Source organism: Dendrobates tinctorius, unplaced genomic scaffold (assembly GCF_039654945.1).
Source record: "Dendrobates tinctorius isolate UK_male_01 unplaced genomic scaffold, ASM3965494v1 ptg000089l, whole genome shotgun sequence".
Taxonomy (NCBI): Eukaryota; Metazoa; Chordata; class Amphibia; order Anura; family Dendrobatidae; genus Dendrobates; species Dendrobates tinctorius.
The window spans coordinates 19,141,962-19,166,160 of record NW_027361757.1 but is presented as its reverse complement, the minus strand read 5'-3'; the positions used below and the strand labels follow the sequence as shown (position 1 = coordinate 19,166,160).

At 43.2% G+C, this 24,199-nt stretch overlaps 2 protein-coding genes across 3 annotated transcripts in view; one reads left to right on the top strand and one right to left on the bottom strand.

The window, feature by feature from the left end:
- Window positions 1–5,562, top strand: part of STOX1 (storkhead box 1) — a 78,591-nt gene extending 73,029 nt beyond the window's left edge. Inside the window, exon 4 of the mRNA XM_073585881.1 lies at window positions 1,771–5,562. Coding sequence (XP_073441982.1) covers window positions 1,771–1,927 — 157 coding nt within the window. The 3' untranslated portion in view covers window positions 1,928–5,562. The remainder of the gene's footprint in view (window positions 1–1,770) is intronic.
- A 6,717-nt stretch (window positions 5,563–12,279) lies between these two features.
- CCAR1 (cell division cycle and apoptosis regulator 1) overlaps window positions 12,280–24,199 on the bottom strand; it is a 135,072-nt gene continuing 123,152 nt past the window's right edge. For both annotated transcript variants that reach the window (XM_073585880.1, XM_073585879.1), the window contains exons 23-25: window positions 20,245–20,430; window positions 16,906–17,111; window positions 12,280–12,918 (exon numbers count right to left, since the gene is read on the bottom strand). In XM_073585880.1, the coding sequence (XP_073441981.1) occupies window positions 12,865–12,918; window positions 16,906–17,111; window positions 20,245–20,430 (446 nt within the window). In that variant the 3' untranslated portion in view covers window positions 12,280–12,864. The remainder of the gene's footprint in view (window positions 12,919–16,905; window positions 17,112–20,244; window positions 20,431–24,199) is intronic.

Genomic DNA, 24,199 nt, shown 5'->3' with positions numbered 1-24,199 from the left:
TTCTTTCACTTTCTTGCCTAAGTCTTCAAAGTCTCTGCAGATGGTTTCCAGGTCGTTTCTTGCGGTGTCATTTGTCCCCACATGTAGTAGCAGGAATGGGTAGTCATCTGTAGGTCTGAAGAGTCCTGATATCCTGTCAGACACATCTTTAATTTTTAATTTTTGCACCTGGAAGACAGCACATTTCTCTTGAAGTTATATCCGGTCTGCAGATAGCGGCCTCTGTTCCTCTCAACAGGGAATCCCCCATGACCACCACTCTCCGTTTCTTCTTCACAACATTTTTCTTTCTCCATCCAGGAGGACTCTGAAGGCGTACAAGGTTGCTGTTTGTTGGCAAAGTCTTATCCTGATGTATTTCTTCATCATTTTCCTGCGTGAGAGCCTGGTACTGGTTTCTGAGCAGTATGGGTGCTGACTGACTGAAATACAAGACGCCAGATTGTTATTTAGTATAGGGTATAGAACTGATGCGGAGTGTCCAAGATGTAAAAAGGATGATGCGGATATGTCGGGAACTGGGAGGATACTGGAAAGGAGTTCTGTCTATCATAAAGAAAGTCTATAAAATTGTTATATAACCAGATCCCAAAAAATGTCTATTGGGAATATTAGAGGATGACATGGAATTTGATGCAGTAACTATAGGAATTTCACACATTTTATCCCAGGCCAGTTAACATATTGCATCCAAACGGATTAATCCTTTACCTCCATTGATTAGAGATGTGAAAAATAGGATAAATAATATTAGACTGAAAAAAGTATATACAAAAAGCGAAACATGATGAATAAATTTGAGAGCATATGGGGTCCACGGTTGGATACTTCTGGAATGCCATCAAGAGGATTGTTGATGGAGAGGCAATTAGACCTACTGGGGGGAGGAGGGCAAAGCTGGGCCTGATACCTCACTAGATTATGTCAGTGATTTTTTATCAGGTGTTTTGGGTGATGTTATATATTTAGGCCTATAATAAAAATATTTTATATAAGAATTCTGTCTTCTACAGGAAGATGAGATCACACTGTTTTGTTTGTAAGGTGTAATGAATGTGAATTACTGGACAGTGTTGAGCTAGAGTGTTAGCTATACTGAAATAATGTATGTTTGTTACCCTTCCGTTATTATGTTTGTATGTGGTTCTGTATGTGAAGATTGCTAATGATTGTAACAAAATGATAAAAAATTGTTTCAATAAAAAAAAAAGACTAGCGGTTCCTGACGGTCTCGAGATTGCGTGTTGGAGTTAGACGCTCCTGACTCATTAAGATTATCGTGCCTCTTAATGAATCGGGAGTGCCAAAAATTTTACTCCATTCACAGACTAGAGGAAGAATTTTGGTATAAGGAACGCCACAGTTCATGATGAATTTGATGCGCTGTGGGGGTCACTTTTTATGCCTGTCAGAGCACTTAATGGACATCCGTAGGACACCATATGCCATCATAAAGGGTTTCTGTCTTTCACATGAGAATTCATGAATTATTACATCCCAAAGATTAGTGTTCATAACCCAATGTGATCTAGCCGGATAGGAGGTGACACTTATGGGTGGAAGGCAGGCGCGAACATAGCTGTGGTGCAACCTGTAAAGCCACACAGGGACCCAAGAGATAAGGGGGCCACGAGCAACTGTAGGTGGGATTGTGCATTATCAGAGTTATTGGATGGTCAGGGGTCCTGTTCTGTCCTGGTGGAAGGGGTGTGAAGTCTGTGTCCTTGAAGAAATATCTTCTTACTTTGTGCCATTTTTCTTTTCTCTCAGAACTCGGATAAGTCTGGCATCTAGTAATTCTGTGATTTTTGAGAAACTAAAGAAAAGGACATTTCTTCAGAACCTAGAAGTCAATGTTGGGAACAAGAACGAAGGACTGCTTGCATCAAGCTCCCTAATGCAATTGACCCCTGCTATGAATGTGTAGATTGTAAACCAAGGAAGAAACTTTACTGTAGCAAAATACCAAAGTATTCAGGAATCTACTGGTCTCCTTCCTCTTAGTGATTCAAATGTGTAAAAAAAAAAAATGATTACCTCCAAAGATAAGTATAACTGTGTCATTTTCATAAAAAAAAACTTAAGTGCCTCAGATACAAAGTAGCGTTTCAGTTCATGAAACCCGTAGAAACTATTCGTTACACTCTCGTGTATTGCAAAGAAATGTCCGTGTTTTCCATTGCAGGACGGATCCCATTGACTTTTGTAAGTCGTCAAGTTCCACTAAGTGTTTACAGTTTTGCAAAAAATGAAGCCTCTGTAGATGTGTGGAAAACCTGCAGCCTAAGAGACCCAGCCGGTAACCTTTGCTTCAAGGGAGTATATTGCAAAGTATTTTCAGAATGAAAAATCATGGACTTCTGGAAGAATTTGCCACGTCTCGCTCTTCCTTGTACTCAAAGAAGGCGCAAATCTTTCATCCTGTGACTGCATTAATACGACCATACTGCAGCTACGCTTTGAAGTCCATATTGCGGCCACAAGATGGCTTTCCTTCACTATTAGACTGTGTTCCCACAAGGAGTTTTTGTGAGTTTTTCATGCTACGTATTTTCACTGCATCAATAACTCGGCGTCTTTCAGTTCCAGCAAAGTGGATGAGATTTATGGTCGTTTCGTTCCCACTGTGTAAACTAACCTGTGGTGCAAGTTTGAAATCCGCAGCACTTCTTAGCAACACCAAAAACGCTCCAAATACTAATCATGGGAACGTACTACTAGGGCTTGTTCACATGCTACATTTTTGCTGCGTGTGTTTTTCTTAAGGATTAAAATTGCTGCACTCTAACTTACCAGCACAGTGATTGAGATTTCTGAAATCTCATTTTTTTTACTTGCAGACTTGAATCATCATGGTGCTTTTTTTTTTTTATTGTTCAAATTTGCAGCATTCAAATTAATGGGGAAAAACACAAGTAAAAATGCAGATAAAAGTGTCTCAAAAACATGTGTATTTATTTTAAGTGTCCTTTTTCTGCCAGCACTTTTTGCAGCGTTTTTTTTAGTTGATTTTTTACTTTTTTTCCCATTTATTTCAATGGGTAAAAAATGCTGCCAAAATGCTGAACGGATTTATATATGACATATTCCAAAAAATGCCAAGTAGCTTAACCCCTTACTTCCATCAGACGGAATGGTACATCCGATGGCAGCACCCTCGCTTTGATGTGGGTTCCGGCGGTGATCCCACCTCAAAGCCGGGATATGTCCACTGTTTTGAAAAGCTGACATGTGCCCGCAATAGCTGCGAACGGAATCGCGATCCACCCGCGGCTATTAACTAGTTAAATGTCAGTGTCAAACTCTTGACAGCGACATTTAACAAGCACTCCAGCCGTCCAGCTGGAAATGCGCTCACCGGTGACCCCTGTCACGTGATCGGGGGTCATCGTTTTATTGGCATAACAACCAGAGTTCTCCTTGAGACCTCCATGGTTGTTGATGCTGGATTGCTGTGAGCACCACCCTGTGGTTAGCGCTCATAGCAATGCAGTAATTCTGCTACATAGAGGCGATCTGAGCATCGCCTCTATGCAGCAGAGGTATTCGAGTTGTGGCAGCTTCTAACCTCCCATGGAAAAAGAAATGTTTTTAAAAATGAAAAAAAATAAAAAAAAACAAAGTTCAAATCACCCCCCCATTCGCCCCATTCAAAATAAAGCAATAAAAAAAAAAATCAATCATAGACATATTTGGTATCGTCGCGTTCAGAATCGCCCGATCTATCAATATAAAAAAGGATTAACCTGATCGCTAAATGGCGTAGCAAGAAAAAAAATGAAAACGCCAGAATTACATTTGGAATTTTTGATCACCACTTAGATATAAAATAACCTAGACATGTTTGGTGTCTATGAACTTGTAATGACCTGGAGAATCATAATGGCAGGTCAGTTTTAGCTTTTAGTGAACCTAGCAAAAAAGCCAAACAAAAAACAAGTGTGAGATTGCACTTTTTTTTGCAATTTCACCGCACTTGGAATTTTTTTTTTCCAGTTTTCTGTTACACAACATGGTAAAAACAATGGTATCGTTCAACAGTACAACTCATCCCAGAAAAAATAAGCCCTCACATGGCCATATTCAAGGAAAAATAAAAAAGTCATGGCTCTGGGAAGAAGGGAAGCGAAAAATGAAAATGCAAAACCGAAAAAAGCTCCGGTCATTAAGGGGTTAAAAATTCAAGGGAAAAAAACAAGCTTGTGAATGAGATTTTTTAAAATCTCAATTAATTTGCTGGTGCTGTAAAATGCAGCGTAACTTTCCAAGGACAACAAAATGCCACATATGAATAAACCTTCAGGCTGTGTTCACACATTGCAATTTTGCTGCATTTTAAAATGCAAATTAAAAACTGCTTATTACAGTTCCTAGCAAAATCTATGGTATTTCTGAAATCTCATGCACATTCTTGTTTTTTTTTTTTTTTACTGAATTGGAGATCTGCTGCCTTTTTGAAAACTACAACATAAATTTCAAAGTTTTTTTCACCCGTAGAAAGTAATCAGTAAGTTCAAAAACAGTGCAATTTAGTTTTTTCAGTGTTTTGGGTGAAGAAAATGCAGGTAAAGCAAGTTGCGAAAGCCATTTATTATTCTGATTTTGTTCATTCTGACTCCAAGTAGAGTATAATTTAAAGTGAATATATGTTAGTGATATTTGTTAAAGTAAACAATGCCCTACCAATCTGTTAAAGTAAACCATGTCCTACCAGTTTAACTCCCCCTGCTGTTTTTACTTTTGCAATTGTGTATTTTTCCATGAACTCCTATAACCTTAGTTCAGGACTGCTCTTCATACATGAATCCAGCTGTTTTGTTCAAAACTGTCACAATTTCTTCAGACAAAAACTTTTTTCCCTATATAATTTGATCAAATTTCTCCTTCCCCCCCCCCCCCCCAAATGTTTTATGGTGTCACATACATCTTGCATTGGTGACCTAATATCTTGTAATGTTTATGCTTGCAAGGTGGAAGCAAAGCTAAACTTTGGGATCCTGAAAAATACAACAAAAAGTAGAAAAGCCTATGTTTTAGATGCAGCTTTTTTGCTGCCGAGATATCAGGTTTTGGCTGCAGAATAAAAAATTCCACAAAAAAGCAACGTGTGAGCATAGTTGGGAAAAATATACTGCACTCCTAAGCCTTGATTTCTACTCAAGTGCCTTTACCATAGCTTTTTGGCAGTAGCTAATTTAGTCAGCTAATATGTACGATGACTAGCATCCAAATCCTACATGCCACTGCCACTTACTAATTATTTAAAAAAATATTTTTTAATTAGAAAAACAAGATTTTCGCATTCACCTGGATAAACTTAACTGTAATATTAGCCATATATTTTCATGATGCGTGACTCCAAAGACACATTTAGTTTAAAATGAAAATTCTATTTATATTTTTAAAAATGTAATGTAAATTCAGATTAACTTCTTTAGTTTGGGCTTTGAATTTCATGTAAATTGTGTGTAAATATCCTATAAAATATAATTTTTGTAATACTGTTTTTATTGTTACTGTAGTGACTGAAAGATTAAAGTAATGCAGGAAATGCTGTCAAGATACAAAATAATTTGTGGTTGCCTCAGTGTTACATTTATTTCTTTATTTTTTTTTTTTTTCACCCCTTTTCAGAAAATGGGAATATCTCCTATTATTTTTTATGTTGACTAAACCTGTTAATGATCTAGTGAGACCCAGAGTGATTGTTTGCCACAAAGGATCAGGCAGGATGTTAGAGAAGGTGGGTCTGAGCAGAAAGTTAGGGTGTGTGCATCCGTGCGGATCCGCAGTAGTTTCTGCTGCGGTGAACAGTACCATTAAAATCAATGGAAATTAAAAACCGCTGTGCAGACAGTGCGGATTTGCTGCGGTTTCAAAACCGCACCATGTCAATTCTTTGTGCGGATTCTGCTGCGGTTTGGCACCTGCTCCATGGCAGGTGTCAAACCGCAGGGGAAAACTGCAGGCTAAACCGCAGAAAAACTGCATATAAACCGCAGGTCTTTTGACCTGCGGATTTACCTGCGGTTTTTGACATATCCATGCGGAAAAATAAATATCCGCAGGACATTCCGCAGCGTGTGCACACACCCTTTTGGAAAAAGCTTTAGTATAAATTTGCTTTTAAACCTCTGCTCATTTTGGACTTTTGGTCTTACTCAGTGATTGACAGCCTTAGTTCTATAAGTGTGCACACAGGGATAGCTCTCAGTCACTAATTAGGTCTGACCATTTATTACAAAATCCCCAAATGAGCAGAAGTTTATACAGGTGTTCTGCTGAATCTTTTTTTTTTTTCCATAAATGATATACCAATGTGCTCAGTGTCTCCTGCTCGAACATCCTGCCTGCAGATTGGACTGCATTACCAATGTGACCAGTTCCCCTGAAAGGACTTGTCCAGCTTGTTCTGGACAACTGCTTTTAATATTTTTACTAGCAATGTATTTTTATTTTTCCGTGATGCATACATGAAATATGGGGGTGTAGTCAGACTGCTGACATGATCGGACGCATCCTCGGAGATATTCCTCCCCTCCCCCCACGGTCTGTTGTGTTATAAAGGGCAGTCCGTGCTTCACAAGTTTCAGATTGCCTACCGAATGCTACATCCATTATCCAGGGATTGGTGGGGTTGAAAATGCTCCATTCTCGGGCTTATCTGAACAGCTCTCTGTTGCAGCCTTGGCCATGCTACAAACCCACTGTCCAAATTTGTATCTGACACCTTTTTTTATATCCACTGGCCATTAGTGTAGCCTCACACCCTGCTGACCTTTTATAGCCCCTCATTTTATCTCATTTAAATAGGCTTCCATCTGAAATCACCGTCTTAGTATAGTGCACTGCTCCAGACTCCAATACTACTGTGTTTCCTTATCCTCTTCTTCTGAATATCTCTTAATCCTATAAAAGTTTCTCTAGAGTAAAAAAATAAGACAGCTGAAACCTTACAGCATTAACATCCCCTCTTCACAGGGAAAGATAGAGTTAAATCGTAGTACGCGTAATACACTGATGAGCAAAGGGGTAACAATGTTTTGAACTTTTCATTTTCAGGCTCCATATCTCACCATCCAATACTGCCTTGATCGTAAGACTACCATCATTTTATAGACAATCATCTTGGCTATCTCATACATAAATTTGACTTTCAACTTTCTAGGGCAGGGTTCCCCAACTCCAGTCCTCAAGGCCCACCAACGGTCATGTTTTCAGGATTTCCCTCACATTGTACAGGTGATGCAATTATCACCTGAGCAATACTAAGGAAATCCTGAAAACATGACCCGTTGGTGGGCCTTGAGGACTGGAGTTGGGGAACCCTGATCTAGGGTATGATTAGTTATGCAGATTTTTGTCAGGTCGCTGCATTGTTACTGCTTTTAGTGGTGGAAAAATCTTTTTCTTCCTGTATAACTTACAACCTGTTTTCACATTCCCTTATAGCTCAGTGTGTTAAGTTGATTCCCAAGTGCAAGGTCACTGATTTGAATCGAGGAGCAGCCATAAAGATTTGCCACGAAAAAAAAAACTGCATCATCAGATTCCAGCTCATCGATAGCGGTATTTCGGCCAAGAAAATTGCCAAACTGCATCATGTGAGTGCCATGACAGGTGGAAGAATACAAAATCATGTCCGTCAATCCATTCAAAAGCCTGGAGGTGGACGTCCAGGCAAAATTTCAGAGTCAACAATTTGGCAGTGGAGGTGGTCCATATGCTTTGTATTATTGAGATCACAGACATCCATGCAAGCACCATGCGATGCATGTTGCGCAAGTCTGGAATGCAGGCCCGAAAAAAAAAGGGAAGAAGCCTCGGCTTCAATATTGTGTTAAAGAGCTTCTGCTCGAGTTTGCAAAAAAGTACTAAAAGAAGACAATAGAAGATTGGAAATTGGCAATTTGGAGTGATGAGACAAAAGTCAATAGACTAGGCTCTGATGGGTGCGAAAGTGTAAATGGGTCTGTAAAACACAAGGGAAAAGTGGGATAACTGTTCAAGAAATGGAAGGAACTGTTACGTTTGCTGGAGGAAGCCTGATGATAGGGGGTTGTTTCACAACCAAAGACATTAGATACTTGACCAGTATCGATGGTGGTCTCACTGCTGAGCTATATTTGAGTATTGTACTAGACAAGTTACCTCGTACACTCAAGTATCATGAGTACTGCAGGACAACAATCCAAAGCAAATGTTGAGATTGGCATAGAAATGGTTCAGCGACAATGAAATAGAAGTGCTGGTTTGGTCCCCAGACCTCAGCTCAATTGAACACTTGTTGATAGCGTTGAAGGAAAAGCTGCATACATATCTAAGTGACTCAAACAGTTTGCACCAACTTTGGAAAGGAGAGAGACCTGGGATCACATTTTGGTCGAGAAATGTCGGAATCTGATCGAAAGCATGCCTAGAAGAATTTGGGCAACGTTGAAAGCCAAAGGCGAATTTACAAAATACTAACAGAATAATAAAAATTTAAATTTTTAGGTGCATAACAGTGCAGTGACATGACAAGAATCTGCATAACTGATCATATGCATAATAGTTGCAGGTCAAATTTAAAGTATAAGATATCCAAGATGCTTGTCTATAACATTAGCCTCACGTTTGAAGCAGTAGTGGATGGTGAGATATGGAGCCTGAAGGTCAATAGTTCAAAACATTGTTACCCTTTTGCTTGTCAGTGTATACATCTCTTGGGATGTATATACAGGAGTCTCCATCTCTCCTATGTCATGTATACAACAGATCTCCCACTGCTTGAGCTCTATAAATGTAGCGTGAGCAGTGATGGATTTCCCACTGTGAGCAGACCTGCAGTGTAAGATACATCGGTGTTCAGCATTACTTACTGCTGCGAGTTCCCTACAAAACTTAACGCAAAGAGTCTCCTGTGTTCCAGACCAACGCAAATCTGGAAAAGTAGTAACATCATCAATTCTACCTAACATCACAGCTGCACCAAAGAGAAGCAGCTCCAGCCATCACGTTAGGTGAGAGTTAATTAACTGTTTGTTCAAATAAAGGAAGGTTAATTTTCAAGTTGATAATTTTGTACGGCCCCAGAATGATGGTATAAATATTCAAATGGGCCCCAGCAGAAAAAACATTCTCCACCCCGCCAGAACATCTAATCAATAAGCATGTAGCCTGAACTGTATCAAACATTAATAGAAACAAAAGGTGGGGGAAAAACATCAGGGAGACTATGCAGGCTGGAAGTTAAGGAAGAAAAAAAGAGAAAGGGGAGCAAAAATCCCAAAAAAAACATGCTGTGGAAATCACTGTGACAAAGAATAGTTAACCAAAGCAAGTTACTTCTTTTATTCAATGTTTATGGTTTCAGGAGTATCTATGAAGGAGGACCATAGAAGACAAGCCTGATACTCTTCTAACAGGGTCCCATAGTCTTATACCATTCCACTATAATAGACAGTGTGTACTTCTGCAGTGCCTGGGAATGACTGAACGTGCAGTAGCTAACATGTGACATAACAGTCCCTTTTCAATTAAAGAGATGTATATAGGAATAATGGAGAGAAAGGTTACCTGGGGTGTCCGGGTGAATCGGCAGAAGGTAACTTTCTTGTGAGTCTCAAAGACACTTGGCAATACCACTAGATATGTAACATGGACTACCTTCCGGAGCCACATCTCCAACAGACCTCAGACTCCGACTGGTATATTGCATGTAAGTGCATTGGACATCTATACCATTGGGTTAAGAGTTTGTAAATCTTATCCTGAGGACTACTGGCATTTTGTGGGAGAAGATGAAGGACTTCTACTCTTCATATGATGTCGAAATCAAAAGCTCCCTTCCCATGATAAAGTATAAGTAAGTTTCTACAGAGCAGAAGTTTGGGAGGACTACATGTTAAACAAAGGAGAGAAAGAGGGCTGAAAGCACTATCTGGGGGAAATGGAACTCTAAATGATGGCTGGTGCCATTTCAAATAGAAAATACACTAGACAGGAGCCCAGTTGTTCTAACGTGGGCTTTTGAGTCAATGTACCGTATATGTAACAATATTGCAGCACCCCTGCATGGTTCCCCTTCCCCCTCCATGCAGGGACACTGGTATACTCACTGCTTTGGCCCTGAGGCATGGCCTCCTCCTGGCATGGCTCTTGCTTGCGCACGATGCACTACCTGGCAGCACCACTAGTGTATATGTGCGCACTCCCCCGTTCTTAAAGGGGCAGCGTGTGCACATAGTAAAATGCCCCCAGAAAATGACTGGGAGGTATTGAGTAACTGAGTACACCTGTAAGATGGCTCCTAGGCAATAGCTGGGAGGAAGCTTAGGTCCAGTGGGAAAGTTGGTTCAGCAGGCCATGAAAAGTCCGTGTCAGATTCCCATTAGTGATGAGCGAGCATGCTCAGGTTTTCTCAGAGTATCTTGGGCGTGCTCGTATATTATGTTTGAGTCTCCGCAGCTGCATGATTTGAGGCTGCTAGACAGCCTGAATATTGTGTGGAATTCCTAACAAACAGGCAATCCCTGCATGTGTTCAGGTTTTCCAACAGCCGCAAATCATGCAGCTGCGGAGACACAAACAATCTACGAGCACGCCCAAGATACTTGGAGAACACCCGAGCACACTCACTCATTACTAAATTCCCATCCAGAATCTGGTGATTGTGTTGCCAAGTGAAGAACGAGCCCTACCAAAAAACAGTCAAGTGCTCCAGATAGAAGCAGTCCTTATTGGGAGGATTTCTTTCCACATACTGTCTGGTTCATTCCACCCACTTCCGTTTGATCAACCAGAGAAGAGAACACAAGTGTCTGTTCTAGGCTGGAGATACCGAGAGGTGTTCGCTGGGGACAGTCATGTCTCAAGAGGTGTCTGGTCCCCATATGTCCGCTAGACTCTCTGAAGAAAGGAGACAACTGTACCAATGATCTGCCTCGTGAATGTGTCGTCTGGGAGATTAGGCTGAAGAAGGACCTTGAGGACCCTTCTAATGGACAGAAGTCATGGTACTGAAGAAAAGTCATAGGAGTCTGTGAAGAGGCCTCCAACTTTGCTGCAGTGTCCTCTCGGATTTGAAGAAGAGAGGGCATAAAGGAGGGGGGTACTTTAACACTATTGCCAGCACCCCTGCATGGTGCCCCTTTCCCCCAGTGCATTGATGCTGGCACACTCATTGCTCACATCCACAGCTCGTCTGCAGCCATACATCTTATCCAATCATCTGCAGCGTATGGTGACACAGTGACCTTAAAAAGTGTCATTTTAATGCTCCTGCGTAAATATATCTGTCCTGCGCTGTACCCCTGAATAATTGCCCTTCACTGAGTTGCTTACACAAAAGATATCCTTCTTACTTTCATGCTTATGGTAAATGGCCTCTCCCCTTGCCCATATACTGTCTCTTCACACATTTCCTCTCCCCACCCATCCTAAACCTGCACACATTTTTTCCCCCTGCCCATACTGTCTCTACACATATTCCCCCTCTGCCCATATTATCTCTTCACATATTCCCCAGCCTATACAGCATTTAATACATTTCCTCCCACCCATACTGTGTCTGCACACTTTTCCTCCCCACCCTCCACAAGAATGGTCTTATATGTCTGTCAGCCTCCAGTAGGTGTACACGCTCAAAAATTATGCATGTCAGAGTGCACATTCACTGTGCCCAGCACCGTTATAGTCTATGGCAAGGTCGGCACATACGTCAGAATCCAATTTTGTGGGGGGTTCGGACGGGGCCACTGAATGGGTGCCGGAACACAATGCAAAAGCACCCTAAGGCTGGAGTGCACACCACCAGTCTTAAAATGATTGGGACTATAGCACTTATTAGAAGAAAAAATATATTAGCGATGTGTATACTCTGGGCTGCAGACTAGGTATATGTACACATGTGCCTACACAGTGGATATTGCAGTAGCAGCAATGTTCATGAGATTCTATTAAATATTTCCTCCTCAGTGTAAAAACTCTGCAGCATAAATTGGGTAGAGCTGTGGATTTTCAAGTGACAGACATTTGTAATTCAGTGCTGATTTCAGAAAAAGTATGGAGGGGTAGGGGGGATCTGTATGAAAATTTCATTATAAAATGTAGGGTTTATTAGCACAGGGTCAGAAATGTGAAAGTTGTTCTTGCTTCCAGTGGTGCATAGTTTTCAAAATTCTTGCAGATAAATGGTTAAATCACCATTAAACTGATCGATCACAAAATGTTATTTGAAGTAAGTATGTAGCGTACACACCGATAAGTAACAGCCAGGTAACAAAGAGGCGTGCGCAGTGAGGGGGGAGAAAGCTTTAATTGAAACCAGACGTACATACTTCAGTGGCATTGTACGGGCCTTTAGTAGAAAGTATACACTTGAAAATTGCTTGCTGTACACAGAAAAGTCTAATTTGTCCCAGTAACTTTGCTGTATTACACACCTTATTTTATGTAGTATTATTGCTTGGTAAGTCTTCTAAGTTCAGTGGGGCATATCTACTCTTAACATATTAAAAGACCAGATAAAAATAAATTGAAATCTTTCCCAATTAGATTCTTTTTAATATGTACATAAAAAGCAGACGGGATAACAAAAAAAGAAAATATATATATAGAGGATCCATTTTATTACAATCTATTTTGTTATTTTGCTATAATTTAACTTATCCTACACATTTCAAAAATATGTATATTCTGCTTGATCCAGGTCCATGATGTAGAGGCGGCACATCATCACACATTCATAAAACTATATACAACTTTCTTCCATTAAATATTAAGTAAAACTACATCCCCCGCCTCTCTACACTCCAAAAACATAATCTGTATTACAATATTTAACATTATTCTTCTTCCTCCAAGACAGGAGTGAAAGATGCATCAAAAGCTGGCTCCGTTCTCCTTTGACTTGTGATCTTCAGATGTTGATGGATTCTGTGAACACAAGAAATAATCAGTAAGGAGAAAAGTATCATCATCCACAAAAGAAAATATATTTCAACCAGAAACGAACCTCCTGAAGATGGGCACATATGTGACGGTGGTCAGGCTGTTTGTTCTTGGCAGCGCTGATCACATTTTTTTTTTTTATAAAGGCCTATGTGCTAGCCTCTGATGGCTTAATATATTGCAATCATCATATTATATAGCACTGTGTATTTACAATTGCTCATTTGCCTTTCTACCCAGCCAATTCTTATTTTTTTTAATTAGGACTATGGAATAACATGATTAAAAATAGACTAGATTAATACTTAATATTTCTATGTAGAAACCAGAAGTCTTTTTCATGTGTGCCTTAGCACTGAAACTACAATCCAATGCCACTACAAAGTCCCTGGCAGCCCCACTCCATCTGCTGCGCTCTCCTCCTTGTTTTCTCCTGCCTTCATTGGCCCCAGAACAGTCTCCTGGTCGGTGACTGTCACTGTGCACTGTGTCAGCCTCCAATCTACTATTAGGGCTAAAAATACTTCTCTATATGGTGCTATTTATTAGGACCAGTAAGTGCACATATGTGTATCTACCTGTACATTTAATTCAAATAACTGATTTTTTTGTGTGTGTTCTCAGATCAGCCCATCTTATTCGATGCACTCTTATTTGATTAGTATGGAAGTAGCAAAGCCGAATGTGTTAGTATGGGTGTAGGCTAGTATGAATCAAGCAAAGCTGAATGTGTTACAGCCTTGCTGCATCCACACGAACACATTCAGCTCTGCTGCATCCATACTAACAAGTATAATACAAAATTTCAGAGACAGAAATCAAAATACACAAAAACAGTCCCTAATCTATTAGGACTGAAAGAGGTTACAACCCTATGAAGCTCCCAAATGACATTGAAACAAAAAACACATGGAGCATGTAAACCACCAGAAAATATTCTAAAAGGTATATTTGTAATGACCATTAATTCAAAATGTACAGTACAATACATGTATCCCAACAGATTAGTTAATCACATAGCTGTTCAAACTGGGTCAGAGGTGCACCAAGAAAGTGGTGTCGTCTCACAGGCATGACACAGAGACAGGGGCCTTCATATTATATAATATATAGACATAAAGTGCCAGTGCATATATTTGTAAAAAAAAAAACCAAAATGGCAGACTGCTATCACCACATAAGGAAACGTGTGATGGGGCGCGTGTCACATCCGCAGCTGTGAATACAGGTGAGAACTATTAATGACATGACTCGGTCCAGCACTATCTGAGAGAGTAACTGTGATGGTCACTGACTCCCATAACACCTATATTATGTCTTGGTTCCCTTATGTGGTGATAGGAGTCTGCCATTTTGGTTTGGCTTTCTTTACAAATATATGCACTGGCACTTTATGTCTATATATTACATAATATGAAGGCCCCCGTCTCTGTGTCATGCCTGTGGGACGACACCACTTTCTTGGTGCACCTCTGACCCGATTTGAACAGCTCTGTGATTAACTAATCTGTTGGGATACATGTATTGTACTGTACATTTTGAATTAATGGTCATTAAAAATATTTACCTTTTAGAATATTTTCTGGTGGTTTACATGTTCCATGTGTTTTTTTGTTTCAATCCATACTAACAAGTTCTGTAAAAAGAGAACAAACCACAAAATACAAGAACAACAGACAGCACATTGATGCCAACCATGCTACATCCTAATGCCGGTTGATTTTCATGGTGTAAACTTAAAAAAATGTTTTAATGCAAGAGATGCTGAACTGATGGTAAAAACGGACACAGACCAAAAATGGATGAAAATAGGCTAAATGGCAATAATCAAAATGGATCCTTTTTTTTCCTTAATACAAGAAGAAATGGCCGAGTGTATGAGGCCCAAGTACTCGCTCACGTAAGCGTTTAATAGGTCCATATATGCCACAGACAGCACATGGAGAGCTCATGGACCCATTATAGCCAATGTAAATGGCTGATATTCCACGCACGATCTGCGTGGAAACACCACTTTGATCCATATTGAAGGCCAGGATAATGCGCGCAATGAAAGGCAGCTCCAGATCACTTCCATCACACTGACGAGCACACGGTGCTGCACATGGGGCCTATTCATGGTCACAATTTGAGGTTACTACTGCGCCCTTGATTTTCAATATGGTCGTCTGAATCTGGTCCAAACCCAATGAACTGTGGTGACTGGATCTTGGTTATCATGTATTTATAGGATTTCATACATTGTTCTATATGGTTGGTCACAGATCAGGGTACAGACACCGCCGAGCCATGCAAGTTACAGCATATGTAGACACTTAATCATTATAGTGACCGGTTAGATACTCCCCAAAATACTGCTGGTGGTCTCATTAAATCATGAGGGGTATATGCAGCATTAGAGGGTATAGATTTTGTGACAGAGCCAATTAACATGCACGTACATGCAACAATTGTAATGTGAGAGAGTGATGGAATGGGATGTATTAATCATATAGCTTCATGCAATAAAAGAGACCCCATAGGGAGAGGACAGCGCACAGCAGGTGGAGGTCTCACATTAGGGACCTTCATTGTACTGTGGTCACAACTTGCTGCCCTCTTTTAGGAAAAAAGACTTAAAGGGAATCTGTCACCCCTTTTTTCAAATAGGAGCTGCCAGCACCAACAACAGGGGCTTATCTACACCATTTTGTAATGCTGTAGATAAGCCCCCGATGTAACCTGAAAGATAAGAAAAAAGAGTTAGAATATACTCACCCTGGCGTCCGGTCCGATGGGTGTCGCCGTTTGGTCCATCGCCTCCCATCTTCATACGATGCCGTCCTCTTCTTTCCTTCCTGTCGTGGCTCCTGCGCAGGCGCACTGCTCTGCCCTGTTGAGGGCAGAGGAGAGTCCTGCAGTGCGCAGGCGCCGGACCTCTCTGACCTTTCCCAGCGCCTGCGCACTGCAGTATTCTGCTCTGCCCTCAACAGCGCAGAGCAGTGCGCCTGCACCACGACAGGAAGGAAAGAAGAGGACGGTATTGTATGAAGATGGGTGGCGCTGGACCGCAACACCCATCGGACCAAGACTGGACCGCCCCCCCAGTGAGTATAACTCTTTTTTTCTTCTCTTTCAGGTTACATCGGGGGCATTACAGAATGCTGTAGATAAGCCCCTGATGTCGGTGCCAGCAGCTCATATTCGAAAAAAGGGGTGACAAATTCCCTTTAAAATGAACAGGAGCAAGAACGTTGTTAAAACAGCGCCACCTTCAGGTTATAAATAGGAGACACCCGGCACCAGCAGGATACAGGGGGGCTTTACAACTGTCTGAGCTCTGGATAACTGTGACCATGCTCAGAATCCTACACTTGGATCCTGCCATTTACACAATTCCTTCAGCAAAGTAATTCATTGGATATTTAAAATGCACATAATAAGCATTCATGTATCCAAAGGAAAGATTTTTTTTTTTTATTCACCTCAATAGTTCTCCACTTTTTTTTTTGGGGGGGGGGGCTGTATGAAAAACTGGAAACATTGTTATCACATTGCTACAGCTTTATTTTTTCAGTAACAAAGCAGGGCTTTTTTTGCCATGAAGATGTAATTGTAAGTACACTTGGAGGAAGGCATTAATGGGGTTGTCGTAAGCGGAAGAACCCCTTACAGATGGCCGGCATACCTACCTTGTTAACCCGCCACGATTCTCTGCTTTGAATGCTGTGTCCCTCAGCTTTTCATGACATAATCAAGGTCATGTGACCACTGCAGCCAGTCAGCAGCCGCTGATCAGTAGCAGCCTTCACAATTCCATAAGAGATGACAGAGGGCAGAGTGTGGAGGACCATCCTGGGGCTGTTCATTTGGGCGATTGTACACTACTGGACGATCCCTTTAATGATAGCCTCTAATGGATGCCTTCATTTAATGTCTGCCGCAGTGGTACATTATATTGGTGCAATGTAAATGCTGTAGAGTAGTACATACCTTGTTGAGAACACTCTGGATCCCCTCCATGGTCGCAGACAGTTCTCTCAGGGTCTTGTTGAGTTGGTCCTCATACTGGCAGTTTGTATCTTCCAAGGCTTTCCAGCTCTCGCGTAAGTGGCTCAGATCACATTTTGTATCTTTCAACTCTCCAGACAAGCTCTTATTAGAGGATTCCAGTTGGGACATTGACTTCTCATCTTCCTCTGTAACAAACGAAGGGTAGATTTGTTTTCTGTTAACATTGTTTTTAATCACAATATGTCACCAGATTTTTGCAATGTAATTTGAGAGCAACATGACGTAGGGACAGAGACAATGATTCCAGCGATGTGTCACTTATTGAAACTGCAACAAGCAACCCAGAAAAATCACTTTTATCAATAAATTATCACTAGAGTACTAGTTGCCTTGTGTCGTGTAGTCCACCTGCTACTGATTGCCAGCTTTCTATGTACACTGTGCAAAGGCAGAAAGCTGTCAATCAGTGGTGTGGACGCGGTTATACAGAGCTCAGCATTCAGAGAAGTGCTAGATCTGCAGTAGAGAAAACTGATTTTATGAAAATAACAGCAAGCAGCCCAAAAGTAGATTTTTGTTACCCACTATAAAATGTTTCTTGTAGTCTTCATTGAGGGGCACTGAAACCATGGGATAGTCTGCTGCCACCTGGAGGATGACACTATTAATACATCTAATTGAAAATTGGCTCCTCGCCTGCAGACTATACATTGCCTGCTAGTATCAGGCTCTCCAGTTTAGTGAGAAAGCAGTAGGAGAAGCCCCAAAAGGAAGTACAACCTGAAAATAATCCAAATTACAGAAAAACAAAGCAAATGCATGCCTGACCTGGCAACCATGGCAACCAAGGGTGGGTGCTGTGTCCCCCAATGAAGACTATGAGAAACAGATTTTTCTCAGATAAAGAAGCACAACACTGATTATGAGAGAGCCTCTCAGGAAGATGAGAGTAGTAGTACCTAAAGCAATCATGAAGTGAAAAGGCAGAGAATCCTGCGAAGGCGAAAGGACATAGCTGCCAGACTACTGTCCCAGAGAAGGAGGTCACTAGAAAGACGAAAAGTCACTAGAAATAGAGGGTTCTCTCAGACCGGCAAAAAGGGGGGAAGATGGAAGGGCGACAGGCACCATTAGAGATCTACCGGGTCCGGGGGATTAATATGGTGGCCACGAGTTCACCTTGCCTGGACAGGACAGGCAGCTCTGACCCATGGCCTACAAGTTATATTCTGATGGACCAGGAAAGTCAAGGTAGGAACGTGACTCTTGCGAGCCTGTCCTAGCTCAATATAGGCATGCAAAAATGTTCAAAGGAGCATATTGCCATACAAACAGACACTGCCCATAGGTTTTCACCTATTACACAGATGCCTAAATTAAATAGCAGAAAAGTGACCCTTAACGAGGTATTCCCATCTCCAAGCTCCTATCACCATATGTAGTAGGTGTAATAATAATAATAATATTAGCAAATACCTCCAATTGTAAATGTAGTGTAGTATTTCTGATTTTCTATGTCTCTTTCCTCATGTGAAGGCATTGTAGGACCTTAGGTTATATCCATGGTTACGACCACTACTAACTAGCTGACACTATATCAGTGGTGGTAACCATGGATACCTAAGTTCCTGAAGAAAGAGACATAGCGAATCAGAAAAACTATACTACATTTCTAATTGGAGATATTTGCTCATATTATTATTATTATTATTATTATTATTATTATTATTATTATTATTATTACTACACCTACAAAATATGGTAATAGGATCTTGGAGATGGGAATACCCCTTTAAGGTCTTTGTTCCCTAACCCTAGTCAGCCAAACTAAATCCGAAAGGTGCAGAGCCTTCAAAAGTGTGGACCCAACAAATGTGACGGTAAACTACATGAACAAAAAAATTGGGTACAAGAGGACAGCTGGTGCTTAGGGCATCTGCCACGATGAACAGGGGTTCTGGACAATTGCAGAATCCTAAGCAGAACCAGCCTTGAAAATATTCAGACCAAGCTGGGAAGATAATCCTGCCCTACTAAGGAAAGACCAAGATTACTCTGGCATATGGAAGAGCCCAGACATCTGCCCTGACCCATAACCCACCGGGGGAAGCTCTAGTGTAGGCGGTAGGCTACTTGGGAGACCCTCAGAGGTGTAAAATCTACACACGCCCTGGGGAACCATGCAATGTATCAGAAGTCGATTGTTCAGACTATCTGCATTAACACCAGATAGCCAAAGTTGGCCAGGAGGTGAAAGAATGGAGGCACTGCCAGTACTATCCAAACCCAAGCATCAAGGACTGTAGGTGAACAGGACAAGGTGGGGACAGAGACAGCATAAAACCAAGTGCTGAGTTAACCCATGATGGGTCCGACAGACCTTACCTCCAACGGACTACAAAAAAACTGGAGTGCCTGATGCTAGCAGGCGAGGTATAGCCTGCAGTATTAATAATGTCAGCCTCCAGGTGGCAGCAGATTATCCCATGGTTTCTGCGTCCCCCAATGAGACAAGCAAGAAATAGTGACATATTGCTGCAATGAGGATGCTGCCCTTACATCCTGCTGCTGTCAGATTACATAGCAAAACCTGCTGACAGATCCCCTTTAAATGTTACAAAGTGAATCATACTTATTATTCAATAGCACAAATAAACATGAGATTTCCAGACTTATAAAGGAGTCTTCTGCACTTAACATTTTTGCGTTTTTAAAAGGGTTGTCCTCTTTTAGGCTATGTGCACACAGAGCATTTGAGCTTAAATGGAGCGGAAGCTCTCCCAGATTCTCCTCCAAATTTTCACACTCCAAAGACTCAGCAAAGAGACTGTGTGCACATAGCCTTAGAAAACATGCTACTCCAGGGGTACAGCTATGGCTCCCCGCTGCGGCCCCAGCCTATGTTTGGCTGGAGCTGTGACAATACATCAAGAGTGCTGCAACCAAACACTGAGCTCAGAAACTTTGCCTGTGTAGACATCACAAGCCACTGAGTTCAGTGACTAGCAGCATGGTCCATGTGACATCAGTGCTGCAGTCAAACAACAGAGATGGGGGCAGCTGTGAAGAGCCAATGTTAGACATGGAAATTGCAAGTAGAGAATGAGGGAGGGGGGGTATAACTATCACAGCCAATGGCAAAGTTTCCTGAAAGAGGCCAACCGTTATAAAACCAAAAGCTGATTACTATACAGAGCAAAGTCTACAAATATCTGGCCAGCTTTAGTTATCAATGTTCAGTACAATTCCTAATCTAGAGGCCAATTTGAATGGTTCTCATTCATACTTCCCATCTGCCTGTGTTACGATCACTAGTACCTGTTTTACACTGTAGCGTCTGTAGCCTCTGTTCTAGCTCGGCCCGGGCCTTTTCACTCTTTTCTAATTTCTGGAGGAGGCTTCCAATATCAACCATTGCACCATTATAGACAATAAGGCCACTTTTCTCTTCTACCGCCGATACTCCAGATCTTGCCATATTTGATGGCAAAAGCAATCGATTTCCTAAATAGAAAGTAATGCAGTCAGAGACTGAGCTTGTAAGGGGTAACATAAAACATGGATTTTTGTGATACTCACCGTAAAATCCTTTTCTCCGAGACGCTCATTGGGGGACACAGGATTGTGGGTGTATGCTACTGCAAAAAGGTCAGCTCCTCCTCCACAGTATACACCCTCGCCTCGATGGCAGGCGAAACCAGTTTGGTGCAAAAGGAGTAGGAGATCACAAAAAAAAGACAAAATCAACCTCAATGCAGGTAACAACATGTCTAGAAAACCCACCTGGTATCATAAATACATATTAATAAACAAAAACAGCCAACTGTCTAGCAGGGTGGGCGCTGTGTCCCCCAATGAGCGTCTCGGAGTAAAGGATTTTACGGTGAGTATCACAAAAATCCATGTTTCTCCTTCGCCTCATTGGGGGACACAGGACTGTGGGATGTCCTAAAGCAGACCCTGGGTGGGAAGTCGACTCACCGGTCTAAGCAACATGCACCTCCTGTCTAACGGTGCGCCACCGCTGCTTGGAGAATCCTTCTACCCAGGCTTTCATCTACCGAAGCTTGAGTATGGTCATTGTAATGTTTGGAGAATGTGTGCAGGCTGCCTTGCATACCTGCTCCGCCGATGCCTGGTGCCGAAGAGCCCAAGAGGCGCCCACTGCTCGAGTTGAGTGCGCTCTGATCCCTGCTGGAACAGCTGCGCCTCTGATGCGGTAGGATTCCTGGATCATCAGCCGAATCCACCTGGCTATGGTCAATCTTGAGACAGCGAGTCCCTTCCTGCGACCCTCGGGGAGCACGAACAGCGTCTGTCTGATGAAAAGATGTCGTCCGTGACACGTACCTCCTGAGAGCTCTCACCAGATCCAACGTATGAAGAGCCTTTTCCACACGGTGTACTGGTGCCGGGCAAAAGGAGGGCAAGACAATGTCATCATTAATGTGAAGTGAGGAAATGACCGTCGGCAGAAAAGGGGGAACTGGCCTGAGAACCACCGTATCCTTGTGAAATATCAGGAATGGAGCTCGGCAAGATAGAGCTGCCAGCTCCGAGACCTGAGTGATTGATGTTATAGCTACGAAGAATATCACCTTCCAGGAAAGGTATGTCAAAGAGACATTTTGTAGTGGTTCAAATGGAGCTTCCTGGAGAACACCTAGGACCAAGTTAAGGTCCCAGGCGTCAAGAGGGGTCCTATAGGGGGGTACCAAGTGTGAGACCCCCTGGATGAAGGTCTTTACCTGCAGACTGGTAGCAATCCTGTGCTGGAACAGAACGAATAAGGCAGAAAAAATAGTCTTCGGAGGAGCTTGACAAAGTCTAACTTGTACCCCGAGGATACCAGCTCCATTACCCATGTGTCGTGTACGACGGAGAGCCAGACACGGCGAAACCAGAGTAGGCGACCGCCTAATCTGTTGGTGTTACCCGGAAATTGCCTCGAGTCATTTGGCTGAAGATCTTTGGGACCTAGGTCCCCTTGATCTGGGCTATTGGGATCCATTCTCCCCAATGGGTTGGCTCTACATGAGACTTGACGATCCCTGTCCTGGTTGGAGCGATCTGAAACGGTGGGGTTGCTTGAGGAAGCCCACCCCGGGTTGCAAAAGTACCGAAACCGTGTCTGAAGTTGGTGACGAAAAGGCTGTTTAACCCTTTGCTGATGGAGAAAACTGTTCTTGCCCCCTGTGGAGTCAGAGATAAGCTGGTCCAACTTATCACCAAATAGGCGGCCGCTCTGATAAGGTAAAGAAGTTAAGGACTTCTTGGAGGTTGAATCTGCACACCAAGTCCTCAACCACAGAGCCCTCCTAATAGAAATTGCATTTGTGGCAGCGAGTGCTGCGCAGCTAGCCGCATCCAAAGATGCATTAATCAAATAGTCTGTGGCCAACGCAATCTGATTAGCAATCTTTGCTACCTCCGCCGGCAGGTCCATAACCTGCAAGGCTCTGTTTAATGATTCAGACCAAGAAACCATAGCCCTGGCTACCTAAGTTGCTGTGAACGAGGGAGAGAGTGGTGAACCTGACGCCTCAAATACTGAGCGGGCCAGGCTCTCTATGAGAAGGTCAGTGGGATCCTTGATAGAGGAACCATTAGGTATGGACAACAGGGTCTTAGAGGCCAAGCGCGACACAGGTGGATCAACCGTCGGGGATTCAGCCCAATTTTTACGGAGATCAAGGGCAAACTGATATCTTGCCTCGAGCGCTTTCTGGCCTGAGAAACGCTTGTCTGGCCGTTCCCTGTGTCGTTGTACTATGTCGTCAAACTCTGGGTGAGTAGCAAATACTCTATGAGGCCGCTTCACCCGCTTAACTGACAACTTGTGCACTGAGGCCAGGGTGGATTCATTGTCAATCCCCAGGGTCTGATTGACGGCCTCGATATCCACTGTTTCCTGGTAACCCGGAGTAACTAAGTCAAGGGGCTCGTCCGAGTCGTAATCTGAGCTTTGCTCGTTATCGACAACTGGCGAGGGCGAGCGAGAGACAGAACTCACGGATGCAGAGGCACCAGTCGGACTGGGAGACGCTGTGAGGGTTTGTTTCCCCTGTGTCTGCCTAGTGTGAGAGCGGACCCTGCAGGCCGGAGGCTCCTGTGAGGTGGAGGACCCCTCTAAGACAGGCGAGCCGCTATCTCTGCCCCTATCTGGGGCTCGAAGGGACTCAATTGCTCTCGTAAGCTATGTCATGGATTGCGACAGAGACAGAGCCCATTCCGGGGTGCTAGGTACACTGGGCTCGGTCACAGGGGAGGGCTTCTGGGCACGTTCGGAATCGCAGGCTTCACAGATTTGCTTACTTTGTCCATGTGGGAAGGCAGAAACATGTGCGTCTTAGCCTTTCTGGACATGGTGGCCCTGCTAGGTGATATGCCTGCGGGGGGGAGGGGTGCAAAAACGCTTAGCCTATGGCAAAAACAGAGGGTGGCCTTAGGTGTCCAGCCTGCCGAACAGCTGCTCCCTTTTTCAAAAAGTGCGCCTCGGCGTGTGGAAGTAGACGCATCGTGTGTGGGGGGGGGGGATTTCCACCCGCGGCCTAGTGCCGGCAGAAGCCGGTGACTAAATTTTCAGCGCACGGGGGCGGGATCGCCAGAAGCAGGGGCCTGGGCAGGAAATGGCGCTGCCGACCACTACAGCTGTGGGGGCGCATGCTGGCGCCCGTACTCGTGCTGCAACTGGAGGATGTGCCACAAAAAATGGGGCCACCAGCTATGCCGACCCTGGGGGTCTACAGGAGCCCTCCCAGCCCACCTCCTTCCGCGCCTCACCCCTGGAAGCTCCAGCTGATCCTCAGGTTGGGGGGGGTGGGGAGGGGAGCTGCACTGAAAAATCAAGGACGATACAGGCACGCTAACTACATCCTCCCTCCAAGGGATGAGGAGAGGGACCGTCCGCCTCCTTCCAACACCGCAGCCTTTGCATTGGTGGTGCAGTGGGGGCCGCACGGACTGTACCTGTGCCTCTGTACAGCCTAGGGTTTCAATACCTTAGGGTGGTCAGGGCCGAGTCCGGCATCATGTCCCACGTTGCGGGACAGGATATGTGGAGGCAACACTCCACGTGCTCGCCCGTTGTTGGTTTGGGGAGATCGGACTCTTTCAAGAGGGTCTGTCACCCCTGTCTCATCTTCATGGAAGAACAGAAAAAAATGAAGAGAGTCTGGAAAAAGACCAGATGTGTGTACCTCCTAGGACACTAAGCATGAACTGGTTTCGCCTGCAATCGAGGAGAGGGTGTATACTGCGGAGGAGGAGCCAA